General features: G+C 38.0%; 1 protein-coding gene across 8 annotated transcripts in view; it reads right to left on the bottom strand.

Annotated features, from left to right (window-relative positions):
• FUT8 (fucosyltransferase 8) overlaps positions 1–25,575 on the bottom strand; it is a 367,182-nt gene that overhangs the window by 141,279 nt on the left and 200,328 nt on the right. For 7 of the 8 annotated variants that reach the window (XM_049899432.1, XM_049899426.1, XM_049899429.1 and 4 more), the window contains 3 exons: positions 23,972–23,992; positions 4,054–4,169; positions 3,778–3,940 (listed from right to left, as the gene is read on the bottom strand). In XM_049899432.1, coding sequence (XP_049755389.1) covers positions 3,778–3,940; positions 4,054–4,169; positions 23,972–23,992 — 300 coding nt within the window. The remainder of the gene's footprint in view (positions 1–3,777; positions 3,941–4,053; positions 4,170–23,971; positions 23,993–25,575) is intronic. The other variant, XM_049899434.1, reaches the window with a different exon arrangement.

Here is a 25,575-nt window from a genome sequence, read left to right as displayed (position 1 = left end):
GAGGAAGACTCATTAACAACCTGCGTTACACAGATGACACAACCTTGCTTGCTGTAAGTGAAGAGGACTTGAAGTACTGATGAAGATCAAAGACCACAGCCTCCAGTAAGGACTGTACCTCAACATAAAGAAAGCAAAAATCCTCACTACTGGACCAATAAGCAACATCATGATAAATGGAGTAAAGACTGAAGTTGTCAAGGATTTCATTTTACTTGGATCCACAATCAACACCCATGGAAGCAGCAGTCAGGAAATCAAAAGACACACTGCATTGTGCAAATCTGCTGCAAAAGACGTCCTTAAAGTGTTAAAAAGCAAAGATGTCACCTTGAAGACTAACATGCACCTGACCCAAGCCATGGTATTTTCAATCTCATCATATGCATGCAAAAGCTGGACAATGAATAAGGAAGACCAAAGAAGAACTGACACGTTTGAATTGTGATGCTGACGAAGAATATTGAATATACCATGGGCTGCCAAAAGGATGAACAAATCTGTCTCGGAAGAAGTACATCCAGAATGGTCCTTAGAAGCAAGGATGGCTAGACTGTGTCTTACATACTTGGGATGTGTTGTCAGGAAGATCAGTCCCTGGAGAAGGACATCATGCTTGGTAAAGTAGAGTGTCAGCAAAAGATAGGAAGACCCTCAACGAGATGGACTGACACAGTGGCTGCAACAATGGGCTCAAGCATAATGATTATGAGCATGGCACAGGACTGGGCAGTGTTTTTTTCTGTGGTACGTAGGGACACTATGAGTCGGAAGTGACTCAACGGCACCTAACAACAACAACAACAAATAGTGAGTGCTAAGGAGTCCTGGTGGTGCAGCTGTTAAGCACTAGGCTGCTAACTGAAAGGTTTGCAGTTCAAACCCACCAGCCAATCTGTGTGATAAAACACCTGGTAATCCGCTCCTGTAAAGATTCCAGCTTAGGAAACCCTACGGGGTAATTTCTATTCTGTCCTTTAGGGTCGCCTGTGAGTCAAAATCAACTGAATGGCATACAACACAGCACTGGTACCTGTTGCCACAGAGTTGACTCCAACTCATAGCAACTCTACAGGACACAGTACAACTGCCCCTTCAAGTTTCCAAGGAGTGGCTGGTGAATTTGAACTGCCGACCTTTTGGTTAGCAGCTGAATGCTTAACCAGTGCACAACCAGGGCTCTCAACACAATAGTGAGTGCTGAACACTGTGGAGTAGAGATGTCCAGAGAGTTCTCATCCTCAGAGGATTAATTTATCAGGGAGAAAAGTCTAAATATTACACAAGGAACAATGATCTCCCATGAAAGCTATTCTCCTAGCTGTCCCCTCCTACCCCTCTGCAGGACAGGCAACAGATTAATGATTGCCAGGGGCTGGCGATGGGATATTGACTACAAAGGTGCATGAGGGGATTTTACGGTACAATAGAAATTTTCTATATCTTAATATGGGTGGTGGTTACAAAACTGAGTATTTGTGAAAACTTAAAAGTATTATATATTAGAAAAATATACATTTTATTGTATGAAATTATGCCACAATAAAGTTGACTTAGGAAGCTGGTTATGGGAAGGAAATCAGTGTTTCTATCAGCGCACAGTCCTACGAACAAAAGAAACCCTTCCCAAGAAACAAAATGCCCAGCAGGTTTTTCCCAATAATGTATGTCTCTCTGGACCCAAAAAATGAGAAATGTGAACTGAGAAATGTGAATAAGAAATTCAACAGACTCAATATCTGATTTCTCAGGGAGCACAGGCTTTCAGTCCGGAGACAACACATACACTATAATTTGGGTAAGTGTAAAAATGAAATGAGGATTTTTGTGTCATGTAAAACTCACTAGAGGCAAATGTCAAATCATATCAGAGATGGATATTCTTGGTTCAGAAGACCAAAGAAGTCTTTTAATTTTTATTCTTACTCTTAAAAAAAAAAAGTATCTTGAAAATGGTCAGGAAGAGGGTATAGTCTATGCACATACAAAATCTATTTGTACATTCATTATTTTAAAAGTTATTTCTCTAATGTTTGGCTATGCATTGCTCATTTCAGCCTGGAGTTAAATTACTACCTTATGAAGCTGTATCACAAGTTCGTTATACTTCTGTTTAAGACAGCCACAGAAACTGACTTGTTTACAGTGAAATATCACTATTTAACATGTATTACACGGCAGGGCCAGAAATCACGATACAGCTAAAACAAATTCAATTTACAAAAAGGTAACATTTATTTACATCACCTTTTCAGGGGCCCATCTGTTGTGTTCAGTTTTCATTTGTACATATATCCACAAAATACATGTACAAATTATAGTCATAAAATAATTCTCTAAGGAATTATTTTAATTTAGAAAAGACCTGAGAATTAAATTCTCAAGTAATTAAATCATTCATTAAACATTCCATCAGAAGTCAATAGCCAAAATTCTTCTTTACATACCACATAACCTACCCAACTCAAATCCTTTCACATCTACACTTCCCCACAAAACTGCCATAAGCAGAAGCACAGAGCTCCAATTAACAGAAGCCCAGTGCCTAGAATCAGCGTTAGCATAACGTGAAGCATTAAGGACAGAATCAGTCAGTATTTCATCTAATAGTGTAAATATGGCCTGACTGTAAGCTGGGCTAAAAATTTCAAAAGGGCTATCTAATCTGTGGCCTAATAATTCAATGTCCCTTGAAACTTATGCTATCATATTTCCTTTGCTATTGTTGTTGTTTATAAATCTTTTATAATGAGGGCATTACACCTGTTTCAGAACAAGTCTAATTTACAGAAATTACAAAAGGCAACTTTTTTTTATCAAATATCAATATTCAGCAGTGTTTTGTTTAGCTGAAATGTCACTTCAGTTGTAAAATGCTAAAATGATTTCAATGAACGGATAGTTTTTATTTGTAATTTCCCTTGAAACGGCAGAGCAATTTTTCAAAATCCTTATAATAAAGCTGGTGATGTTAATATATACATGAATCTCTTGGTTGCATAGGGTAATTCTTTTCCTCTTCACAGTGGTAGATTATGTTAATACAACAATTTTTCTCTTATTGTTCACTAATGAGACAGTAATTGCCATCAAAATCCTACTGGGAACACAGTCTTTTAAATATAATAGACCTAAGGACAGGTTTCACTGTATTTATAATGATTCTCAAATACATTTTATTCTGCATGAACACACCAGCACCAAAATGTTATTTTTCTATGGAAGATAAACTGTATATTTTTAGACATGTGTACACAGAGAAACAAATTTAACTAGGCAGATCTAGGTTCCCCTTTCCAGCAACTAAATGGAAGAGCAATGAACAGAATGCTACTTTTTATCAAAAACCTTTAACCTTTAGTTAACAACTCTAAAAAAGTGCTATTTTAAAGTTTTAATATTTAAGTTAGAAACATATCTGCTAGCCTCACGTAAGTTCCAGTGTACTGCATGCAAAATTTCACTCTCCATTTCAAATACTGATTGTGTACAAAGGAAATTTATGAGAAGATATTTTAATGTATTGTTGGCTGACACTGCTAACTTCAGAGTTTACTTGGGTTGTAAAGATAACTAGAAATACATTTAAATAACATTCTCCTGTGATATATTTTAGTTGATAGACTGCATTTGGACTGTCCTTTGAGATCTAAGGTACTTCTCTCCCAAACATGGTGGGCATCTTTTACCACTCAAATGGGAAATTAACAAAAATTTCAGTTTCCCATTCTTAGATTATAATCTTTACTAAATCCAATTCTATAGGGGAAATAGTACCTTTCATGATGTCCCAAATCTGAGAGAAATTCATCTACATGTCTTTGGAGTTCACTTCCTTCTAAATTCTTTAATTTCTTCAATTCACTCTGTACATAAAACCAGAGCTCTTTAGCTCCATTTTCAATCCTCCTCCTCAGGATTTCATGATCCTTCCCCAAACCTGCAGTCAAAAAACAGAGTTTCAGCATTTTCAACATTCTGATGAGAGAAATTCTCAATTATTTATGTGTAACACCAGTATTTGGAAAGGAAAAACACTAAATCATCACCTACCATTTCTGGTTTGTTTCTTGTAATTTTCAATCTGTTCTTTGGCCTTTATAAGCTGCTCTTCTAAAGCACGGACTCTTCCTGCAGCCGGCCCCTGATCAATGGGGCCTTCTGGAATCCTGTAGTTCACAGAAGAAAATGTACATGTTTAGCTTATAAATTATGCAACAAAATACAAGCTTACTTTGCTAAAAAAATATTTATTGATAATTCTGCAAGTCATTGAACCATACGGCATGACTGAAGCATCAAATGATATTTTCTCTTCAAAGGAAAAGTATAACTATTACAATTAATACTGAACAGGAAAGAGTAATCTAGCCCAGAGACCCATGACCTTCTAGCAATTAACGAACCTTAAGTGAGGTCTCCTAAGAACTCTCATCCTATTAAATTGCCACCACCAATGGCAGGGAGCCCTGGTGGTGCAATGCTTGAGACCAGTTGTTAACCAGAAGGCCGGCAGTTCAAATCCACCAGCTGCTCCTCGGGAACCCTAGGGGGCAGTTCCACTCTGTCCTATAGGGTCAAGGAGTCAGAATTGACCCCACAGCAAAGGGTTTGATTTAGGTTTATCAGAGGCAGTATGATCAGTTCTTCATTAGCATTGAGAATAACAAAGGTGAAGGAAAGGGTGAAGAGACGGCTTAAAGGGAATAAGAAGGCAGGTGTCTATGGAAATCAAAATCAAATACAAATTGCTTCTAAATTAAGTACAATATCAGGCTATACAAAGCCATGTTCCAGTTTATAAATTTATGACCTTTTATTATAAGCATTGATTTTTTTAGAGGAGGGAAAGATGAAGTATATTTAAAAAAAAAAAAAAAACACTTAAGATGAATGTCTTGCTTGTTCCTATCAGCTGCAAAAATATCAGTCAACAATGTAAAATATCAGAACACAGCAAAGGAACTTTAGGATCTCTTGCTTACATTATCAACTTACCTGTACTTCTTGCTGGATTGTATTTATTTCTAACATGTTTTGTTTTTATGTGACCTCTGGCAGTTTTCTGTTCCCTATTTTGACCATATGGCAAAAGAAAACTTGCAGATGTGATTCAGTTAAGGATCTTGAAATGAGGAGATAATCCAAAATTATGGGAGTGAGCCATAATTACAATCACAAGTGTCCTTGTAAGAGGGAGGAAGAGGCATAGCACCCCCCTCCATCTCATCGGTGGTGGGGAGGCGAGGGGATGTGTGATTCACCGACCAGCCCTGTCTGCACCTGGGGCAAAATGCCCTCCTCTTACCCCCTGCCCCTCCCCCCTCGTTATGCCTCTGACAGAAGACAGAAGGAGATTTTACTACAGAAGGGAAGGCTACATGACAATGCTGCTGGCTTTGAAAACAGAGGAAGGGGTCATGAGCAAGGAATGCATCTTTAAAAGCTGCAAAAGGCAGAGACACAGATTCTCCAATACAACTTTCCCAGGGATGGTGGCCTGTAGGCACTTTGGTTTGGGCCCATGAAACTTCTTTAAAACTTCCGACCTCTAGAAGTGTAACAGAATAAATGCCTATAATTTTAAGCCATTTAGTTTGTAGTAATCTGTGACAGCAACAATGGGAAACTAATGCATCCATACATACAAAAACATACACATGCATTTACATACATTTATGCATAAATATGTGTGTGTATATTTATCCTCTTGCAAAATTATTATGAAGATTAATCAATGACTGGATTTCCTTCCAAAGTTTATTTAAATGAGAAATGTCTATAAAAGTACTTAGCATAGCGTCTGGCAGTTGTATCAGGGCCATTTAGTCATCCTAGCAATGAGCTCTAATCTCAAAATGTTTAAGGTTATCTATCATTACCACCAAGGATCCCTGTTGGCACAGTGGCTAAGTGCTCGGCTGCTAACCGAAAGGTTGGCAGTTTGAGCCCATTAGCTGCTCCACAGAAGAAAGATGTATCAGTCTGTTTCTGTAAAGATTTATAGCCTTGGAGACTTCATGGGGCAATTTCACTCTGTCCTATAGGGTCGCTATGAGTCGGAATCAACTTGACAGCAACAGGTTTGGTTTGGTTTGGTTTATTATTACCATCACATTCAGTTTAAGGAACTTAACTTTAAAATCAGAGTTGGTAGAATTAACATCAGATGTCAATTTATGTCCTTGGATGCAAAGACTCCTGGGAATCCATAGTTTTGTTTTCTTTTTTATAGCTTTTCTCACATTTCCTATATAACTGATAAAGTCAAATGACTATTAATTACTTATACTACTTCAGAACATATGTTTAGTAAAGAAGCCCCTGTTACAGCTACTCTAAATTGATGCATTCTACAGTTTCATGTGAAATTGCATACATCAATAGCAAACTGGAGCATGAAAAATAACCATCTTCCAATCATGAGTGTCCCAGGCTGCAGAATGTGAATGAAAAGCCTTCATTCATGTACACAAAGTAAGTAATGATAAAACAAAGTAGTTAGGTACACCATTATCCAGTTTACAAGCACAAATGTATACACATTCACAAAAGAGGCATTTCCTGATATACAGTTTTAAAAACTTAGATCTTAATCTCTTTCTGAATATGGTGACTGGTTTCTAGGAAATATTTTGAAAAAAGAATACAACTACAACCTCTTGGGATTTATTTTGGCAGCAATACGCCATAAGATAGAGATGTCTGCACAGTAAATTTCAGAACACACCAGTGATGCAAAAACTCAGACAATAGAAAGATTATGTCTAGGTTCTCCTTTTTATCTCATTTCTTCATACATTCATGGGATGGTATCAAGAACAAAACAGGCATGTAAAAATTGCATATGATCTTTTCAGCAGATTTCCTTTAAGTACTAAATCCAATCTAACTCCAATAAAACATAACTGGACTGGTGACTTGCATTACATTATTATATGAAATAATCTAATACAACTGTAGAAAAATGTGGCCATTGCAATGAATTATCGAACCCCGCAGAGAAGTAGAGAGTGCTGTTGGAGGGATGGTTGGTGTCAGAAGTGGTAAACATGGCAAAGAGAGGAGGCATGTCTGACCCCCGCCTCGAAGGAATCAGCCTTGGGCTGTTGATCTTGATTCTTCTTCCCTCTAGTGAGGTTAGAGGAGGTCAGACACTCCTCCCAAGCCGTTTTTACACTACTCAGTATTCTCTTCTGTACTGAGCTGGTTTTGATTGATTGGTTTTTCTCCTTATTATGGATTTTCCTGTTTCTTTTATACCTGATAATTTTTTATTGGATCCCGATATTATGAATTTTATTTTGTTGGTTATTAGAAATTTTTGTTTTTATAAATATTCTTAAGCTTTTTTCTTTGAGATGTAGTTAAATTTCTTGAAAGTAGTTTGATCATTTCAGGTCTTGCTTTTAAGAATTTTTAGGCATGACCCAAGCAGTATTTAGTCTAGGGCTAATTTCCCTACTAGTGAGGTCAAATCTTTCTCAGTATTCTACCTAAGGCCCCATGAATTATGAGGCTTTCCAGTCTAGGTGGTAGGATCAGAACTGTTCCAACTCAGTGTGAGCACCAGGTACTGTTTTCTCTAATCCTTTTAGAGGATTCTTTCCCTAGCTGGTAGTTTTCTTACATGCACATGCTGATATATACTGAGTTTTCAGGTGGTACCTCCGTAGATCTCCTTAGCTATCTCTTTCTTCAGCTTTCTCTTCTCCAGCACTCTGCCATGAACTCTAGCTGTCTTGGTTCTCTTATAATATCAGCTCCATCTACTCAACTCAGGGAATTTACTTGGCCCCACTTAGAATCCCCTTCTCTACACCATGGCCTAGAGACTCTCTCAAGACAGTAAGGTGGGGCAATCATAAGGCTCTTACAATTTTTTTTTCTTTCAGAGGTCACTGTTCTTTGTTGCCTGATTATAGTTTCATTAAACCATTGTTTCACATATTTTGTTTGGATTTTTATTTGTCTTAGGCAGGATGGTAAATCTGATACCTGTTTCTCTGTCTTGGCCAGACATGGAAGTCCTGTATATCTTTTGTATAGTGAAAATGATAAGAGAAAATTTAATTTTCCAAGTATTCAGAAAAGCAACTGCTCACGAAGATTGACTGTTTTCTGAGTGGGGTTTGGAAAGAATAGGCTTTATGGTATGCTTTTTTGCCTTGGCTTCTCCAATACTTTTCTTTATCTACATTTTTCTACAGTTGTATTAGATTATTTCATATAATAATGTAATGCAAGTCACCAGTCCAGTTATGTTTTATTGGAGTTAGATTGGATTTAGTACTGAAAGGAAATCTGCTGAAAAGATCATATGCAATTTTTACATGCCTGTTTTGTTCTTGATACCATCCCATGAATGTAAGAAGAAATGAGATAAAAAGGAGAACCTAGACATAATCTTTCTATTGTCTGAGTTTTTGCATCACTGAAGTGTGTTCTGAAATTTACTGTGCAGACATCTCTATCTTATGGCGTATTGCTGCCAAAATAAATCCCAAGAGGTTGTAGTTGTATTCTTTTTTCAAAATATTTCCTAGAAACCAGTCACCATATTCAGAAAGAGATTAAGATCTAAGTTTTTAAAACTGTATATCAGGAAATGCCTCCTTTGTGAATGTGTATACATTTGTGCTCGTAAACTGGGTAATGGTGTACCTAACTACTTTGTTTTATCATTACTTACTTTGTGTACATGAATGAAGGCTTTTCATTCACATTCTGCAGCCTGGGACACTCATGATTGGAAGATGGTTATTTTTCATGCTCCAGTTTGCTATTGATGTATGCAATTTCACATGAAACTGTAGAATGCATCAATTTAGAGTAGCTGTAACAGGGGCTTCTTTACTAAACATATGTTCTGAAGTAGTATAAGTAATTAATAGTCATTTGACTTTATCAGTTATATAGGAAATGTGAGAAAAGCTATAAAAAAGAAAACAAAACTATGGATTCCCAGGAGTCTTTGCATCCAAGGACATAAATTGACACCTGATGCTAATTCTACCAACTCTGATTTTAAAGTTAAGTTCCTTAAACTGAATGTGATGGTAATAATAAAAAAACCAAACCAAACCTGTTGCTGTCAAGTTGATTCCGACTCACAGCGACCCTACAGGACAGAGTGAAATTGCCCCATGGGATTCCAGGTTCAAAGGATATGCTGGCTCCTGGCTGTTCTTCCCTGGTGGTAGTGGTGCCTTCTCTTCCCTGCATCTAGGATGGTTCACCTCAAGTCCCACAGGATGGCAAAAACTGACCAATCCCTTTGGTGGATCACAATTACCATATCTGCACAGTTCCGCCCCATCGCCTGGGTGGGAGTTAAAACACCATGGCGAGAAAGGCCACACAAAAGCAATCCATCACACCTCAGGTAGCTATGTATCTGATGACAGTTTAATATTCAGAATATACAAAGAACTCCTACAACTCAACAACAAAAACAGAAACTGCCGAACTACATCATAACTGCCAATCCACTGAGAATCATGGACCAGCCAAGTTGACACACAACTTTAACAATCAGAATTAGTCATTAGGGAAATGCAAGTCAAAACAACAAAGACACAATGAGATAAATGTAGTATATATAACCCAACTTATATACATAGAATGAAATATTATTCAGCCATAAAGAGAAATGAAGTTCTGATAAATGCTATAATATGAATGAACTCTGAAAACATTATGCTAAGTAAAACAGGTCCGACACAAAGGGACAAATATTGTATGATCCCACTTACATGAAATATCTAGAATATGCAAGGGATAGAGACAAAAGTTTATTAGTCATTGCCAGGGGTCTGGGGGAGGGAGAACGCGGAGTTATTGTTTAAAACGTACTAAGTTTCTGTTCGGAGTTATCTTAGTTATCTAGTGCTGTTATAACAGAAATACCATAAGTGGACAGCTTTAACAAACAGAAATTTATTCTTTCACTGTCTAAGAGGCTAGAATTCAGGGTGCCAGCTCCAGGTGAAGGCTTTCTCTCTCTGTCAGCTCTGAGGGACAGTCTTTGTCATCATTTCCCCTAGTCTAAGAGCTTCTCAGCACAGGGACCCCAGGTCCAAAAGATGTGCTCTGCTCCTGGTTCTTTCTTGCTTTCTGCTCGCTTCTCTCTTTTATATCTCAAAAGAGACTGATTTAAGTTTCAACCTAATCCTGTAGATTGTATCCTGCCTCATTAACATAACTGCTTCTAATCTTTCCTCATTAATATCATAGAGGTTGGAATTTACAACAAATAGGTAATTCATCAGATCACAAAATGGAGGACAATCACACAATACTGGGAATCATGGCCTCTCCAAGCTGACACATATTTTGGGGGGACACAGTTGAATTCATAACATTGTCCAAAGTAAGTGAGTCTAAGTCTCATCATCCTCACGTCTAAGGAACATTCTGGTTGTACTTCCTCTAAGATTGGTTTGTTTCTTCTTTTGGCAGTCCACAATATATTCAATATTCTTTGCTAACACCAGAGTTGCAATGCATGAATTCTTCTTTTGTCTTCATTTTTCACTATCCAACTATTGCATGCATATGAGGCAATTGAAAAGATCATGGTTTGGGTCAGACACACCTTTAGTCATCAAAGTAACATCTTTGCTTTTTAAGACTTTAAAGAAGTCTTTTATAGCAGATTTGCCCAATGAAATATGTCACTTGAGTTCTGACTGCTGCTTCCAAGGACATTGATTTTTGATCCAAGTAGAATGAAATCTTTAACAACTTCAATTTCTTCACCATTTATCATGATCTTGTTTATCAGTCCAGTTATGAGGATTTTCATTTCTTCACTTTCAAGTGTAATCCATACTGAAGGTTATAGTTTTTTTACTTCCATTAGCAATTGCTTCAAATTGTCTGCATTTTCAACAAGTATGGTTGTGTCATCTGCATATCGTAGGTTGTTACTGAGTCTTCTGCCAATCCTGATGCCATGTTCTTCTTCATGTAGTCCAGCTTCTTGGATTATTTGTTCAGCATACAGGTTGAATAAGTAAAGAGAAAGGATACAACCTTGCAGCACACCTTTTCCAATTATGAATGAAGTAGTATCCCACTTCTGTTCGAACAATTGCCTCTTGATCCATATACAGATTCCATATGTGCAGAATAAAGTTCTTTACTATGGTGGCCTGTGTGTTGCTATGATGCTGGAACTATGTCACCGGTATTTCAAATACCAGCAGGGTAACACATGGTAGACAGGTTTCAGTAGAACTTTCTGACTAAGACAGACTAGGAGGAAAGGCTGGGTGATTACTTTCGAAAAGTAATCAATGAAAACCCTATGTACATTTACATAACCCAGCAAGAAATAACCTTTCCAGAGGGACAAAAAACATCAACAGAGACTAAAGGGGACAAAAATCATCCTCAATTCTATGACAAAGATTTTAGATTCTAGAGCTATAGTTTGTCAGGTTATTTTTAAAGAGTTCATTTTCATCATTATTAGGTATATTTTGTTTCCTAGCCTAGATGATATTGTGTGAGTTGATGCTTAAAGAAACAAAGATATAATAATTGTTTATCAGACTCAGAAGAGAATGCTGAGAAGGTAAGTAGATCACTCCCACTGTGCTGTTTGATAAATAATGTATGTCAATTCTACTTCATTCAAAGCGCCCTTTCTTCTCAAAATCAGGTAACTGGCTTTAAACCAGAATTGTAAACATGACTGAGGTATATCATAGAAATAAGGACACATGGTACTTTTAAAGAAGATAAAGTGAACTCCCCAAACAATCAAATATTCTTTATCACTGCACCTCAAAAAAAAAACTTTAGTATTTTTCATTCATATCAGAATAGTCGCTATGAGTCGGAATCGACTCAGTGGCACTGGGTTTGGTTTTGGTTGGTTATTAGAGTAGTCAGAGACACAGTAAGGTTCAAGGAAGTCCTTATCTACTTTTAAAATCTAGCTGATAGGATTCCAGTTATTACTTCCACTTATGTTAACAGATACGGTCAGGAGAGTTGGGGGTTAATAAATACAGTAAATATAAGGTGGTAGATAAGGGCCCTTAACAAAGATTAAGTATCCTAACGCATCAACTGAAATTTATATTTTACGAACTCACATTTAAAAGAGGTTTTTCACTTTAATTACTTGCTAATTACTTTTAATGGAGATCTCTTAAAAATCAAATTGATACTATGAAATTCTAACACATCTTAGAAAAGCACATATCTCATATATATTTTAATTTCTATACTAATATCTCCTTCTTTTATATGTGTATTCTACAATTTCATTAATCTCTATCCCTACTCCTTTGTTAAAGAGTAGGGATAGAGATTAGTTAAAATTTAAATACTTCAAGAACAGAAGAAAATCTCTGTTCACTAAAGGAACAAAGCTACTACAAAATAAATGTAGTACATTCTCCACTTAACTTCAAAATCCATTTTAATTATTTTATTCTTGATTAAAAGTAGTGGACTTTTTTCCTTACTCTACTTCACTCTTTCCTTGGAAACTCTATGGGGCAGTTCTACTCTGTCCTATAGGGTCGCTATGAGTTGGAATTGACCCGACGGCACTGGGTTTGGTTTTTTTTTTGTTACTTCACTCTTTACAAAAAAAGGTAAATAAAAGGTAAACAGCATTGACACATAAAGACTCACAAAAGGTGTGGAGTGCAAGTTTATTGTGCTTTACAACTGGTTCAAGAAAATGATTCAAGAAAAAATATGGGAAAGATCAACAGGCAACGTAGGATTAGAGAAAAATCCGATTCAAGAAAAAATATGAGAAAGATCAACAGGCAACGTAGGATTAGAGAAAATCCTGTGGAATTATTTTAGGGATTATAAACATTACTGATGCCTGGAAAGACTAGTCAATTACCTGAAGAGTAGCTGAAAGAAACAAAAAGGGAGCCATGACATGATCTCAGAGGATGTGAAGAAAATGGGAAATAATTGCTAAATGCCATGCACAGAACCAGCTCTGTGGGAACTAGGCTCTTACAACCTTGTGTAGTATTGATTCTATCAACTGCTGCCACTTCCAGGAATATATCATATCCCTTCCTAAATGGGTTGGCCTATAGCACCTTTCTGGATGCCAGAATTCTGGAATTCCAGGTTGAACACTCCACACATTTAAGCCAATCTCCACTGACTCATTACCTTAATATGGCCTCAGAGTCCTTCAACTCCCTTATGCGTTTGACCTTCAGCTCTAAATGACCAATTCAATTTTTTTCAATAAGCATTTACTGGGGCTTTAATTGTATCTGACACTGGGACAAGTTCTGGGTGATACCAAATAGGTAAGACATGGATCCTACCCTTGTATTGCCCTTAAAAAGCTAGTAGAAAAGGGCAAGCAAGTAAGTAAGCAAACAATTGCATTGTGATGTGAAAAGAAGAATACTAAATTTGGGTCTAGCAAGCAGAAAGGGAGGGGGAAGTGACTGACACTGTGAGGTGATTAGACGGATTAAGGAGGGGCAGAGGTAGCCTTACAGGGAGGACAATGTATGAGCTGTATTTTAAAGGTAAACTGGAGTTAAGCAGAAGGGAATGGGAAGTATCCAGGCAGAAAGGACAGCATGTGCAAAGGAATGGTGATGTGATATGGAATGGCAGAGCATGTCAGTACTGCTAACCTTACACTGGAAGTGGTGGAGATAAGAGCAGAGAGATAGGTAAGAGCCAGTTCACAAAGACCTCACATGACTTGCAAAGAAATTTAGACTTTTTTACTGTATGCGATGGGGAACCATTGAAAAGTTTTAAGCAGGAAGTGCCAAGACAGATTGTCAAGAGCCTTCACTCCAGCTATAGTATATTGAATGGATGGCAGGGAGGGAGACGTTATCAGTTACCATGGCTGGAGATAGGAAGAGTTAGAACTGAAGGAACAGTAATATGGCTAGAGATGCTGAAGAGTTTAATGGCATACTGGATAGGGAGAATAAGAGAAAAGAATCTCTCCCTTTTCCCCTCCTTCCATAACAAATCCAGAGTAAAGTCATAAAAAACAATAGAGGTGGAAAGAAATAATATTCAAGAAATAAAAGTGCTGAAATTTCGGGAGTTTCTCCAATCAATTTAAACCAAAAACCCAGTGCCGTTGAGTCAATTCCAACTCATAGCAACCCTATAGGACAGAGTACAACTGCCCCATAGAGTTTCCAAGGAACACCTGGTAGATTCGAACTGCTGACCAATCAATTTAGAGAATCAAATTCCTAAGTAAATCATGGACACTCCCTTTAAATAAGAGTTGACAGAATCCTATAGGATTCCCCCAATGGATGGGGGAAAGGAGGTAATCAGGTTTTTTCCCTTCACAAATGTAACATTTAATGGTCCAGAAATCTAATTTTTTAAAAATCTCATATAATTCTGAGATCAGTCAGGTTTTGAATCACTGATTTTGTATCTAACATGAAAGAATGCTAAAGAAAATTAGGACAGGTTAAGAGAATATTTCTTAATTAACTATACCACATATTGGTGATTCATAATACCTGACCTATTTGGAACTCAGATCAGAGCCATGAAGTGAGTTAAACAATTTTCTGAGTAGTAGAAGTGATATCAAGTCTCAGCAATGGAACATACTTGGTAACTGCCAACAAGACAAGTGGGCAAAAAGGCAACCTGACCACTATGAGGAAAAAAAAGGTGGTAGAATTGCATCCAACAATCAGTAATGACAGCATGTTTACTCTTAAGAGAAAATCTAAACTACTCAAAGGATACTTTGTATATCTGGATCTCTCATTATTCCTACCCAATTACATAAAAAATATATGCTGAACATGATTGACTTTCACTTGAAACACAATAAGTACTTTATAAACAACGACTATCTTACTATCTTACATTGCTAAGAAATTTCTGGAAGAAGCAGTGAAGACATGCTATAGCAGCATGTGAAAGGTAATATAATTACAGATTTTATCTGTTGGCTTGTAAAAAAGGAAGAAGGGAAAGAGGGAGGGAGGAAGGAGGGAAGAAGAAGAAAAAAAAAACACTCAATATCTTCACAAACAGTAATTCTCCATTTTGAGAGCAGCTACCATGTCTTATTCCTCAACCTGAGCATACCAGGGCCCATCTGGCAGATAGTGAATACCTCAAGAAATGTCTATAAAATGTACAGTACATTGAAGAATGTCTAGAAATAGTAGTTTCCCAACAAATAACCGTGTCTTAGTTATCTAGTGCTGCCATAACAGAAATATCACAAGTGGATGGCCTTAACAAACAGAATTTTATTCTCTCACAGTCTAGTAGGCTAAAAGTCTGAATTCAGGGTGTCAGCCCCAGGGGAAGGCTTTCTCTTTCTGTTGGCTCCAGAAGAAGGGCCTTGTCATCAATCTTCCCCTGGTCTAGGAGCTTCTCAGAGCAGGGACTCTGGGTCCAACAGACGCACTCTGCTCCTGGCACTACTTTCTTAGTGGTATGAGGGCCCCCTCTCTGCTTGCTTTTCTCTACTTTTACCTCTTGTAAGATAAAAGGTGATACAGGCCACACCCTAGGGAAACGTCCCTTAAATTGGATCAGGGCTGTGACCTGAGTAAGGGTGTTGCATTCCACCCTAATTCACTTTAAGATAACCTAATCTTGCCTCATTAACCACAGACAGAGATTAGGATTTACAACACATAGAATAACCACATCAGATCACAAAATGGTGGACAACCACACAATACTGGGAATCATGGCCCAACCAAATGGACACACATTTTGGGGGATCACAATTCAACCCATAAAAAATATAAAGTTGTATTTTCCATAACAAATACAAATACACCTGCTCCTGACTTACGAACTTTGTTAGATTTCAAAGGCCAGGTCCTTATCGGAAAATCTGCATTATGTGAAATACTTGTGATTTCTTGCCCCTCCTTCCCAGCCTCAGCCCTCTCAGTTAGTCAGGCTGCCATGGCCCCTCTGTACCTGCAGCCGTCACAGGTTTGCCCTTGCTCTGCTTGCCAGAATCCAAATCCACGCTGTGGGCTGCCAGCTGGGTGTCCTCAGCTACCTGGCAGCCTAGCTCAGGCTCTGCGGTGTGGGAAGCAGGGCTGTGCTGGCTGGGTGGTGTGAAGCAGCCTCCGCCAGGAGGTGGCTCTGCAGAGGCAGCGCACCAGTGCTCCTCTCCTGGTGCCCATCAGCTGGTGCCCTATGAGTGACGCGAGAGTGGGGTGGAGGGTGGGGTGCAGGGGGCGAGAACCAGGAAGAGGGAGAGGAGGTGCCAGCTGGGAGGTCCTGGAGCGCCGGGCAACCTGGGGGTTCCAGACTGGGGTTAAATACCCCAGAGGGGACGTTGCTCCTCCCTCCAGCCTCCTTGGATGAGCTGCACCAGGTGAAGGTGTGTTGATCGGCGGGGTTGTTAGTGAGCAAAAATAATTGGAAAGATTTTTTACTGTTGTCATAAATGCAAGATATCAGATGACCAGACAGTCGGTGAGGAGTAGGTGTATATGAAATTTATTCTCCCCAATGCTGACAGTATACTCAAGTTCAAACAAAGTTTCAATAAATCAAATAGCAAGGGTTATTTTAAGTGGAGAAGGTAATTGAGTATACCTGAAAATTTCTGAGTTGTATCCTGGAAGACAAGCTTTCTGTCATAGATTGAATTATGTCCCCCCAAAAAACGTGTGTATCATGGGCTGGGCCATGATTCCCAGTACTGTATGATTTTCCTGTATGTTGTAAATCCTGCCTCTATGATGTTAATGAGGGAGGATGGGCTGCAGTTGTGTTAGTGAGGCAGGCCTCAACCTACAAAACTGGATTGCGTCTTGAGGCAATCTCTTGAGACATAAGCGAGCAGAGAGACAGGGGACCTCATACCACCAAGAAAGCAGTGCCAGGAGCAAAACACATCCTTTGGACCCACGGTCCCTGCATGGAGAAGCTCCTCATCTGAGGAAAGATTGATGAGAAGGTCGACAGAAGAGAGAAAGCCTTCCCCTCGAGTGGATACCCTGAATTTGGACTTTTAGCCTACTTTACTGTGAAGAAATAAACTTCTCTTTGTTAAAGCCATCCACTTGTGGTATTTGTTATAGCACCACCAGATGACAAAGACACCAAGACTTGAATAGTAACCAAAAAAAATGTGTCAACTTAGCTAGAACACGATTCCCAGTATTGTGCAGTTGTCCTCTACTTCGTGATTTGATGTAATTGTTCTCCATTTTGTGATGTGCTGTAAATCCTAACCTCTATATGTTAATGACGCAGGATCAGTATGGGGTGTTTCTTGAATCACAGCCTTATAAGACCCTTACTCAAGTCACACCCTTACTTAAGTCACAGACCCTTGCTTGAGTCACATCTGTTAGCTTACAAGAGATAAAATGAGAGAGATGCAAGCAGAGAGGAGAGGGACCTCACTACCACCAAGAAGAGTAGGGACTGGAGTACATCATGTGGCCTCGAGATTCCTGCACTGACAACCTCCTCGACCCAGGGGAAGATTGATGCTAAGACACATGTAGATCTCCAAGGAACACTGGGCACACAGATGTTGAAATATGACAAAGACCTTTCCCCAGAGCCGACAGAGAGAAAAAGCCTTCCCCTAGAGCTGGTACCCTGAATTCGGACTTCTAGCCTCCTAAACTGTGAGAGAAAAAATGTGTTTGTTAAAGCCATCCACTTGTGGTATTTCTGTTGTAGCAGCACTAGATAACTCCGACACCGTCCTACTACAAAATGAAATGTCCTTGAGTATCATTATTAGACGTAACTAGGCTATTTACATGAAAGAATGGCATTCCTTAAATGCAAGCCCAGCATCACATCCTTTTGTTTGCCATCAAAGGTTGAGATTTGAACAAATTCTTTATATCTTTAATAATTAAGGAAAACCCCATTCCCTTCTGTAGCCATTCTCTCTGAGAACACAAGTATTTTCCCTATAAGAAGACAATGCTTGAATGAAGAGAAAAAAGATCATTCTCCCCCCTGCAAACCTAGTCATTCTTTTGTCCACTTTAAAAATACACATTTTATCTCAAGTCACACTCACACAATCATTTTTTGTGGACTATTTTCCAGAGAGAAACAATAATAATGCAAAACCAAAGTGGAAATATCTTCATATACATCCAAAGGGAGTCAGTGTTTTAAAAACGACACTGACAAAAAACAATTGTACATATGGCTGTCAATGCACAAAAAAACTTTCACAATTTATCCCTTGATTAACAAGTAATTGGAAACTTCCTGAAGAACTAGGAGGTGAGATCTTGAAACAATGACCTTTGGTTATCCTTAATTAAAAAAAAAAAAATCTGATTGTCTTGCGATAGAGTTTACACCTTCTCTTAGTCACAACCAAATCATGCAAAGAATTATTACAACCAATCTGTGACTTGCTTACAGTATTAACTTCATCAGTAAAATGTGCTGCTACTAGATTATTTAAAAAAAAAAAAACCATTGCCATCAAGTCAATTCCAACTTATAGCGATCCTACAGGACAGAGTAGAACTGCCCCATAGAGCTTCCATGACATCAAAAAGAATCTGGCGGTCAATGCATGAGGGCAGCTTAAGAGAAAGCCAACAACCAATTTTCAGCCGAGATATTAAAGATGGGGTCCACCTCATAAACCATTCTAGCTATACTACCTAAAAGGTTAAGAACAAGATAAAGATTCTCCTCAGCTTTCCCTCATGTCACCAATGAAAAAAGGCTCATCAGTTTGCAAAATCACAAGCATAACAACATTGTTGCTGTTGTTAGCTGCCATGGAAATGGGTCTAACCCATGGTAACCCCATGTACAACAAAATGAAATGTTGCCCAGTTCTGTGTCATCTTCATGGTCTTTGGAATGTCAAGTTCATTGTTGCAGCCACCGTGTATTTCCAGTGCCTTCCAATCTAGAGGACTTATCTACTAGCACTATACTGACAATATTCTGTTGTGATCCATAGCCTTTTCACTGGCTAACTTTCAGAAATAGATTACCAGGCCCTTTTCCTAGTGTGTCTTAGTCTGGAAGCGCTGCTGAAATCTGTCCTCCATGAATGACCCTGTTGGTATTTGAAGTTCTGGTGGCATAGCTTCCAGCATCATAGCAACATGGAAGCCACCACAATACAACAAACTGACAGGTGGTAGATCATAACACTACCTAACCTTTAACAATTTAACCGCTTTTCATCTAACAGTATCAAGCTGCTTTGCCAACGATAATTAAGCTTTACAAAACCCCAGTAAGGTAAGCATTATCATCGACAAGCGGGGATTAATCCTTTCAAAGAAAGACTTGGATTTTTCTTCTATATTATCTTGCTGCCTGGCTGGGGTGTAAAACAACTGTCAGGGCAAGGGAGCTGAAGTTCAAAGATATAATGTATTATATTCTCTCAGAAGTAAAATCTCATGCCCTTTTCACTTTCTTAAACATTTCAGCCTAGATTTGAACTAAATATTTTTTTTCACCCTTCATTGAAAACAATGACATACGATAAAAACAAGAGAAAGCCATACAGTCCATTAGTACCAAGTTCAAGGATAAAATATGGTCTTCCTTACAAATTCTAGTTTCTACATATTAAAATGGGCAATTTTTAAACTAACTCTCCATTTATTTAAATGAAACAAATGTATTCACACAACTCTTCTTGCAAAGTGTCAACAAAGCACTTTCTATTTTTTTCTATTATCATATACCACAGACATACTTTTACGTGTGTGTGTGTCTCATAACAAAATATGGATATGAGTCCATGTCTAACATAACATTTTCCCAAGTCAATGCGGAAATGTTTTTGTTCATTTTTCCCCTATAATGAAACGACAAATGTGTAAAATTTCGAAAATACAGCAATAATACTGTCTCTTCTTCCCATGGAGATTTTTATCCAGGCAGATGGGGTGGCAGAAGGAGGTGAAAGAACATTACTATCCTATCCTTTGCCTTCGGGCATATAATACCAAACTGAAGTATAAAACCTATTTCTCACAATACCAGGAGACTAGAAAAACAATTTTTTAAGTAGGATTTCACTGAGGTACTAAACTCTAAATTTACTTGGTGTTGTTTTGAAACCTTCTATTGTGTCTGAAGGAAAGGGTCATAGTGTTAGGTTTTTCATCGTGTTCCCAATTCACAAAAGGACTGTTGCTTCCCCAACTCATGGTGACCCCCATTCACAATGGAACAAAATGATGCCTTGGTTCTGTGTTTTCCCTATGATTGGTTGGGGATTGGACTGTTATGACCCATAGGGTTTTCACTGGCTGATTTTGGAAGACCACCAGGCCTTTTTTCCTGGTCTGTCTTAGTCTGGAATCTCAGCTGAAACCTGTTTTAACATCATAACAACATGTAAACCACCACTGATAGATGGGTGGTAGCTACACATAAGGTGCACTGGCCAGAAATTGAACCCAGGTCTCCTACATGGAAGGCAAGAATTCTACTGAACTATCAATGTCCCCCAAGAGGACTGTAGTTCTCCCACAAACCTAATATATTCCACACACTAGTCCACATTTAGGAAACGGACGAGTGACACACTGGGTTCTATGACGCTGCCATCTAGGCAATGAAATCTTTTCCATTATTGGTATTCCCCACAGCCTGGTAAAGAGGTTTTCCCAATTGTAACTATTCTTTGGCTCCATGATGCAAAGAACAATTTTGCAGGTTAGGTCAAAATGTTCAAATTTTAGCAGAAATATAAACTCTACTCCTTTCCTGGGAATCTTTTTTTATCCTATGTGACAAATTCTCTGCTATGTTGGGTAAAACTAGATCCATTGCAAAGTCATATCCAATTCCAAGAAACTTAGGGCTAATGTTTTTCACGCTTTGAACAGTTATTTAAATAAAAAACTTTCCACCCATAAACTCATGATCAGCAAGTGTGATTCACTAGCATGTACTGTAGTTCCTTATTTTTGTTCAAAGTTATGAAGAAAAAACAAAGTGAACTCATAAGGACAAAATCAAGTAAGCAGAGCTCTCAAACACCAAACACAGAGCTAGAAAATTACTTGAAGTGAGGTGACACATTGATTTGTACATATATTTTTATTTATTTTCTCACAGATAGAAATGATATCTCTGAAAGAATGTACACAAGAAACTGATGGAGGCAATTGTCTCTGGAGAGGGGAAGTGGGAGACTGGAGGCTGGGTTGGCAGGGGAAATTATCTGCCACTCTATACCCTTTTGTACTATTTGAATATTTTACCATGTGTATGTATCACCATAAAGTATGAAAGCAAGCCACATACCTCTTTATTGCTGCAAGAGAAAGGGAAAGAGGCAAAGAGAGGTCTTCATACTGAATAACTAAGGTAAACCACTTGGAGTCAACATATTGCTAATCATCAAATAAAGGGTGAAAATCCAAACAGAGGTCTGGGAAACACCGTGATGTTCTCTGTGTCAAATCCTTATTTTCAAGTTTGTGTAGGCCTCATTATCCATTAGCTCTTGTTTCTTTTATGAACACGCAGTTAAATAATGCTATTAATATAATTTGATATTTAAGTACAAAGTTTCTAGAGAAATCAGGATCCTTATTCTAAATGATGTCATATCATAAATAAACCCACGCAAATAATCTATAAGAACAAGTAGTATCCATCAGTGGATTTTATGATACCTTTTTTTTCTTGGCAAACAGTACTTATGAAAGAACACAGCTGAGAAAGAGGGGGGAGGGAAAAGAGGGAGACAGTGAAAGAGAAAGAAGGTGGAAAGGGGCAAAAGAAGGGACAAGGAGAAGGAGGAGGAGAAGAGTGAAAAAGAAATTGTGATGTGAAAAAGAAGTATGATCTTGTAAGACTAAGAATTACAATTCATTCAAAAAAACTTTTGCCAACTGTTTGTTACATGCCAGGTACTTAAGGACATAAATATGAGTCAGATACAGCCACTATTACCAAGGAGTTCACAACTTGGTGGAAAAATCAGACACAGACTAAAAATTAAAATACTAAGTAGTAACGGTTATAGTATGATTTGACCAGAGAAAGAAGAAACAAATAATGACTGATATAGCTAAGGAGCTTAAAAAGGTTAGTCATGTCTGAGTCATCCTAAAAACTGAGGAAGAGTTTATTGAATGATGAAGGGAAAGACATTTCAAGCAGAAGAGCATGAACAAAGGAACAGCAGTGTGAAAGAGCATGGTGTATTCATTTAGGAAATATGGACTGATTTTGTATGGCTTGAGCACAGGGCACATAGAAGAACAGGAAATAAGGGTGGAAAAGGAGGTTAAGGTGAAAGGGGAATAGTAGGAAATGAAGCTAGGAACAGTGGGTTGTTGTTGATAGGTGCCATTGAGTTAATTTTGACTCATAGCGACTCTATGTGACAGAATAAAATTTCCCTATAAGGTTTTCTTGGCTGCAATCTTTATGGAAGTGGAACGCCAGATCTTTGTCATGCAGAGCTGCCAAGTGGGTCCAAACCGCCCATCTGTAAGGTAGCAGTCAAGTGCCCAACCATCTGTACCACCAGTTGTCCCTGAACAGTGGGTTGGGGTCAGTTTTTGAAAATTCTAGACGAATGATTTTTTTTTTTTTATAAGTAAATTAATTGTGTAAACATTCGCAGGGGTAAAGGGTAGTAGTGGTAGTGTTTTAATCTAAGAAAACAATTTTCTTCAGAATACAAATACACTAATTATTGGTGTACAAATGCATGGTGCTATTAACGATTTTCCCTTATCCATTCATTATGTCAGGTACAAGGGGCTCTCTACTTAGAAATCGTTTGTTACTTATTTTGATTTACAGGAACTTGAAAGCAGTAAAGTTATATTTATTGTCAAATGTTATATAATTTACAATTGCTATAAATTCCACTAAACAAGTACAAATTAGGAATGTTTAACCACACAACTAATACATGAGCACATTTGCCTTTATAAAATGAGGCATGTTCGCAAAGTACTCACGTAAATCTAAGCCCTAAGAATATTTATATTTAGCAATATTTTAATAGTCCAAAAACCCTTAAGATTCAGTGTTATGACTGTGCTACCATCTTTCATGCCCAGTTTTTAAAGTTCTCTAAATGTTAAAACAGTTGTTGCCGAGTCAATTCCAACTCATAGCAACCCCACATGTGTCAGAGTAGAACTGTCCAGATGTTACCTACCTGTTGCTACGGAGTCGATTCCGACTCACAGCGACCCTATAGAACAGAGAACTGCCCCGTGCGGTTTCTAAGGAGCTGCTCGCTCGTGGATTCAAACTGCCGACCTCTTGGTTAGTGGCCATAGCTCACCATTGCTCTTAACCACTGTGCCACAATGTTACCTAGACAACATAATTTTACTCACAGGCTTTTAAAAATGCTTCCACAAAATATTAACAGCATGGAGAGAAATCACTCTCGTATAGACACTCTGGAATATAATTATTGGTACTTTTTCTTTTGTTCTTCGTGTTTTTCTATATTTTTAAAATTTTTTACACTGTCCATGCAGTTTATTTAATAAAAAAAACTGTTACAAAGTATTCGAGTAACAGATTTACCAGATCTACGGAACATAAATTACCAACTTTTGAATACTGGGAATAAAATGACATATTACAACGAAAAAAAATGAAGTATCAAGGAGCCCTTGGTGGTGTAACAGTTTAGCGCCCCGCTGCTAACCAAAAGGTTGGCCGTTTGAACCCACCAGCTGTTCCCAGAAAGATATGGCAATCTGCTTCTGTAAAGATTATGGCCTTGGAAACCCTATGGGGCTGTTTTACTGTGCCTTATAGGGTCACTATGACTCAAAATTGACTCGATGGCAATTATTTTTTAAAAATAATGTGTCAAATTATTTCAATAATTATAAAAAAATGTACTATAGTAAATTAAGATGTTAATAACAGCAAATTGGGTGTGGAGTATAAGGGAACTCTGTACTATCTTGGCAAGTTTTCTGTAAATCTAAAACTGCTCTAAAATACAATGTTTATTAAAGAAAATACTCACCAGGTATAATCTGTATGGTTGCTGCAAAAATAAAACAATACATATTGAAAAAATATATATTAACAGCACATGTACTACATAGATACGTTTGCCTTTGTAAGGTTAAAAGAATAAAGAATTGTCTTGAAATTCAGAGGCTTGGGGTCTAGTGTGGGCTTTGCCATGAACTTAGCTGTATCACCACGGGGAAATAATTTAATAGATCATCTACTACTCAGTTTCTTCAGCCGTAAAAATGAAAGAGCTAAGAGAGATGACCCTTATCATCTTTTTCAGTTCTCAAATTCCACGGACATATGAGAAAATCATGTACTAGGTACAGAGGCCAGCCTCTAAGATGACTCCCAATGATTCTCACCTCCTAGTATGCATTCTCTCTTGCCTAGTGTCCTCCCACACTAAATACAGATAACCTGGGTAACTAATAGGATATTGCATAAATGATAGAGTATGATTTCTGATGCTAGGTCATATAAGACATTGCAGATTCCACTGTCTTCCTTAAATTACTTGCTCTGGGAGAAACCAGATGCCATGTCATGAGATGCCTAAATTAAATTTGGGAGTAATTTGTTAAACAGCAATAGATAACTAATATACACTAGGCAATGGAACAATATATGCTTTGAAATAATTTATCCTATTTTCTCTCCTGCATAATTTAATTCACTTCTGAAATGGGCACTATTCAAAAAGGGGACAAGGAATCAGTAAGACACGGACTTGAAGATGAAGAATGTTATCTCTGGCCACAAAATAGAATTTCTCTGTTTGTATTTTGTGTGGCTTAAATTCATGACCTTTACGTTAATAGCATGCTCTTTATGACATCAACTAGGCCAAATGACTCAAACTATAGTACTGTGAATAGTCTGAATTAAAGGTTTAATATGTCATTCTAACAGTTGCCTGAGAAGTAAAATTTTACAGTTATTTTTGTAGGAAATGGTTCTAGACTATATGATATTCTAAAAGTTACAATGTATTACTTGAGACTGAACTGAATCCCCAAATGGCATTTAGAGAAACTTTCAGAGAGGATCTTCACATCTCAGATGATGGACATCACCTGGGAAAAGGCTATCTTGTGTTTAACAAATTCTAAAGATAACTTGGCAAGGTAATCCTATTTGTCTTCTCTGCAGAAAAAAGGAGTGCCCTAAAGTTCCTTCTCATTTTAATACATAAGGAGGGCTTGTTAATATAATTTTAAAGGGATATTCCCTGTGAAATGATATAATGCACTTGAGCCATAAGCCTCAACTACCTGCAGCTGCTGCTGTGTTTTGTAGCCATTCATGTCTTCACTAGCTAGAGTAGGAATAAAGGCTCACTCTGTCACTTTGGAAACCCTGGTGGCATAGTGGTTAAGTGCTACGGCTGCTAACCAAAGGGTCAGCAGTTCTAATCCGCCAGGCGCTTCTTGGAAACTCTACGGGGCAGTTCTACTCTGTCCTATGGGGTTGCTATGAGTCGGAATCGACTCGACGGCACTGCGTTTGGTTTTGGTTGGCTATCACTTTGCTAACTGTGGAAGGGGGCAGTCCAAGCACAGCCTGCAGCCTTTCCCTGTGACCTACAAATGAACCTTGTTCTTAGGACCA

The sequence above is a fragment of the Elephas maximus genome, chromosome 10 (genome assembly GCF_024166365.1).
Source record: "Elephas maximus indicus isolate mEleMax1 chromosome 10, mEleMax1 primary haplotype, whole genome shotgun sequence".
NCBI classification, from domain to species: Eukaryota; Metazoa; Chordata; class Mammalia; order Proboscidea; family Elephantidae; genus Elephas; species Elephas maximus.
This window is presented reverse-complemented; position numbering and strand designations above follow the sequence as displayed.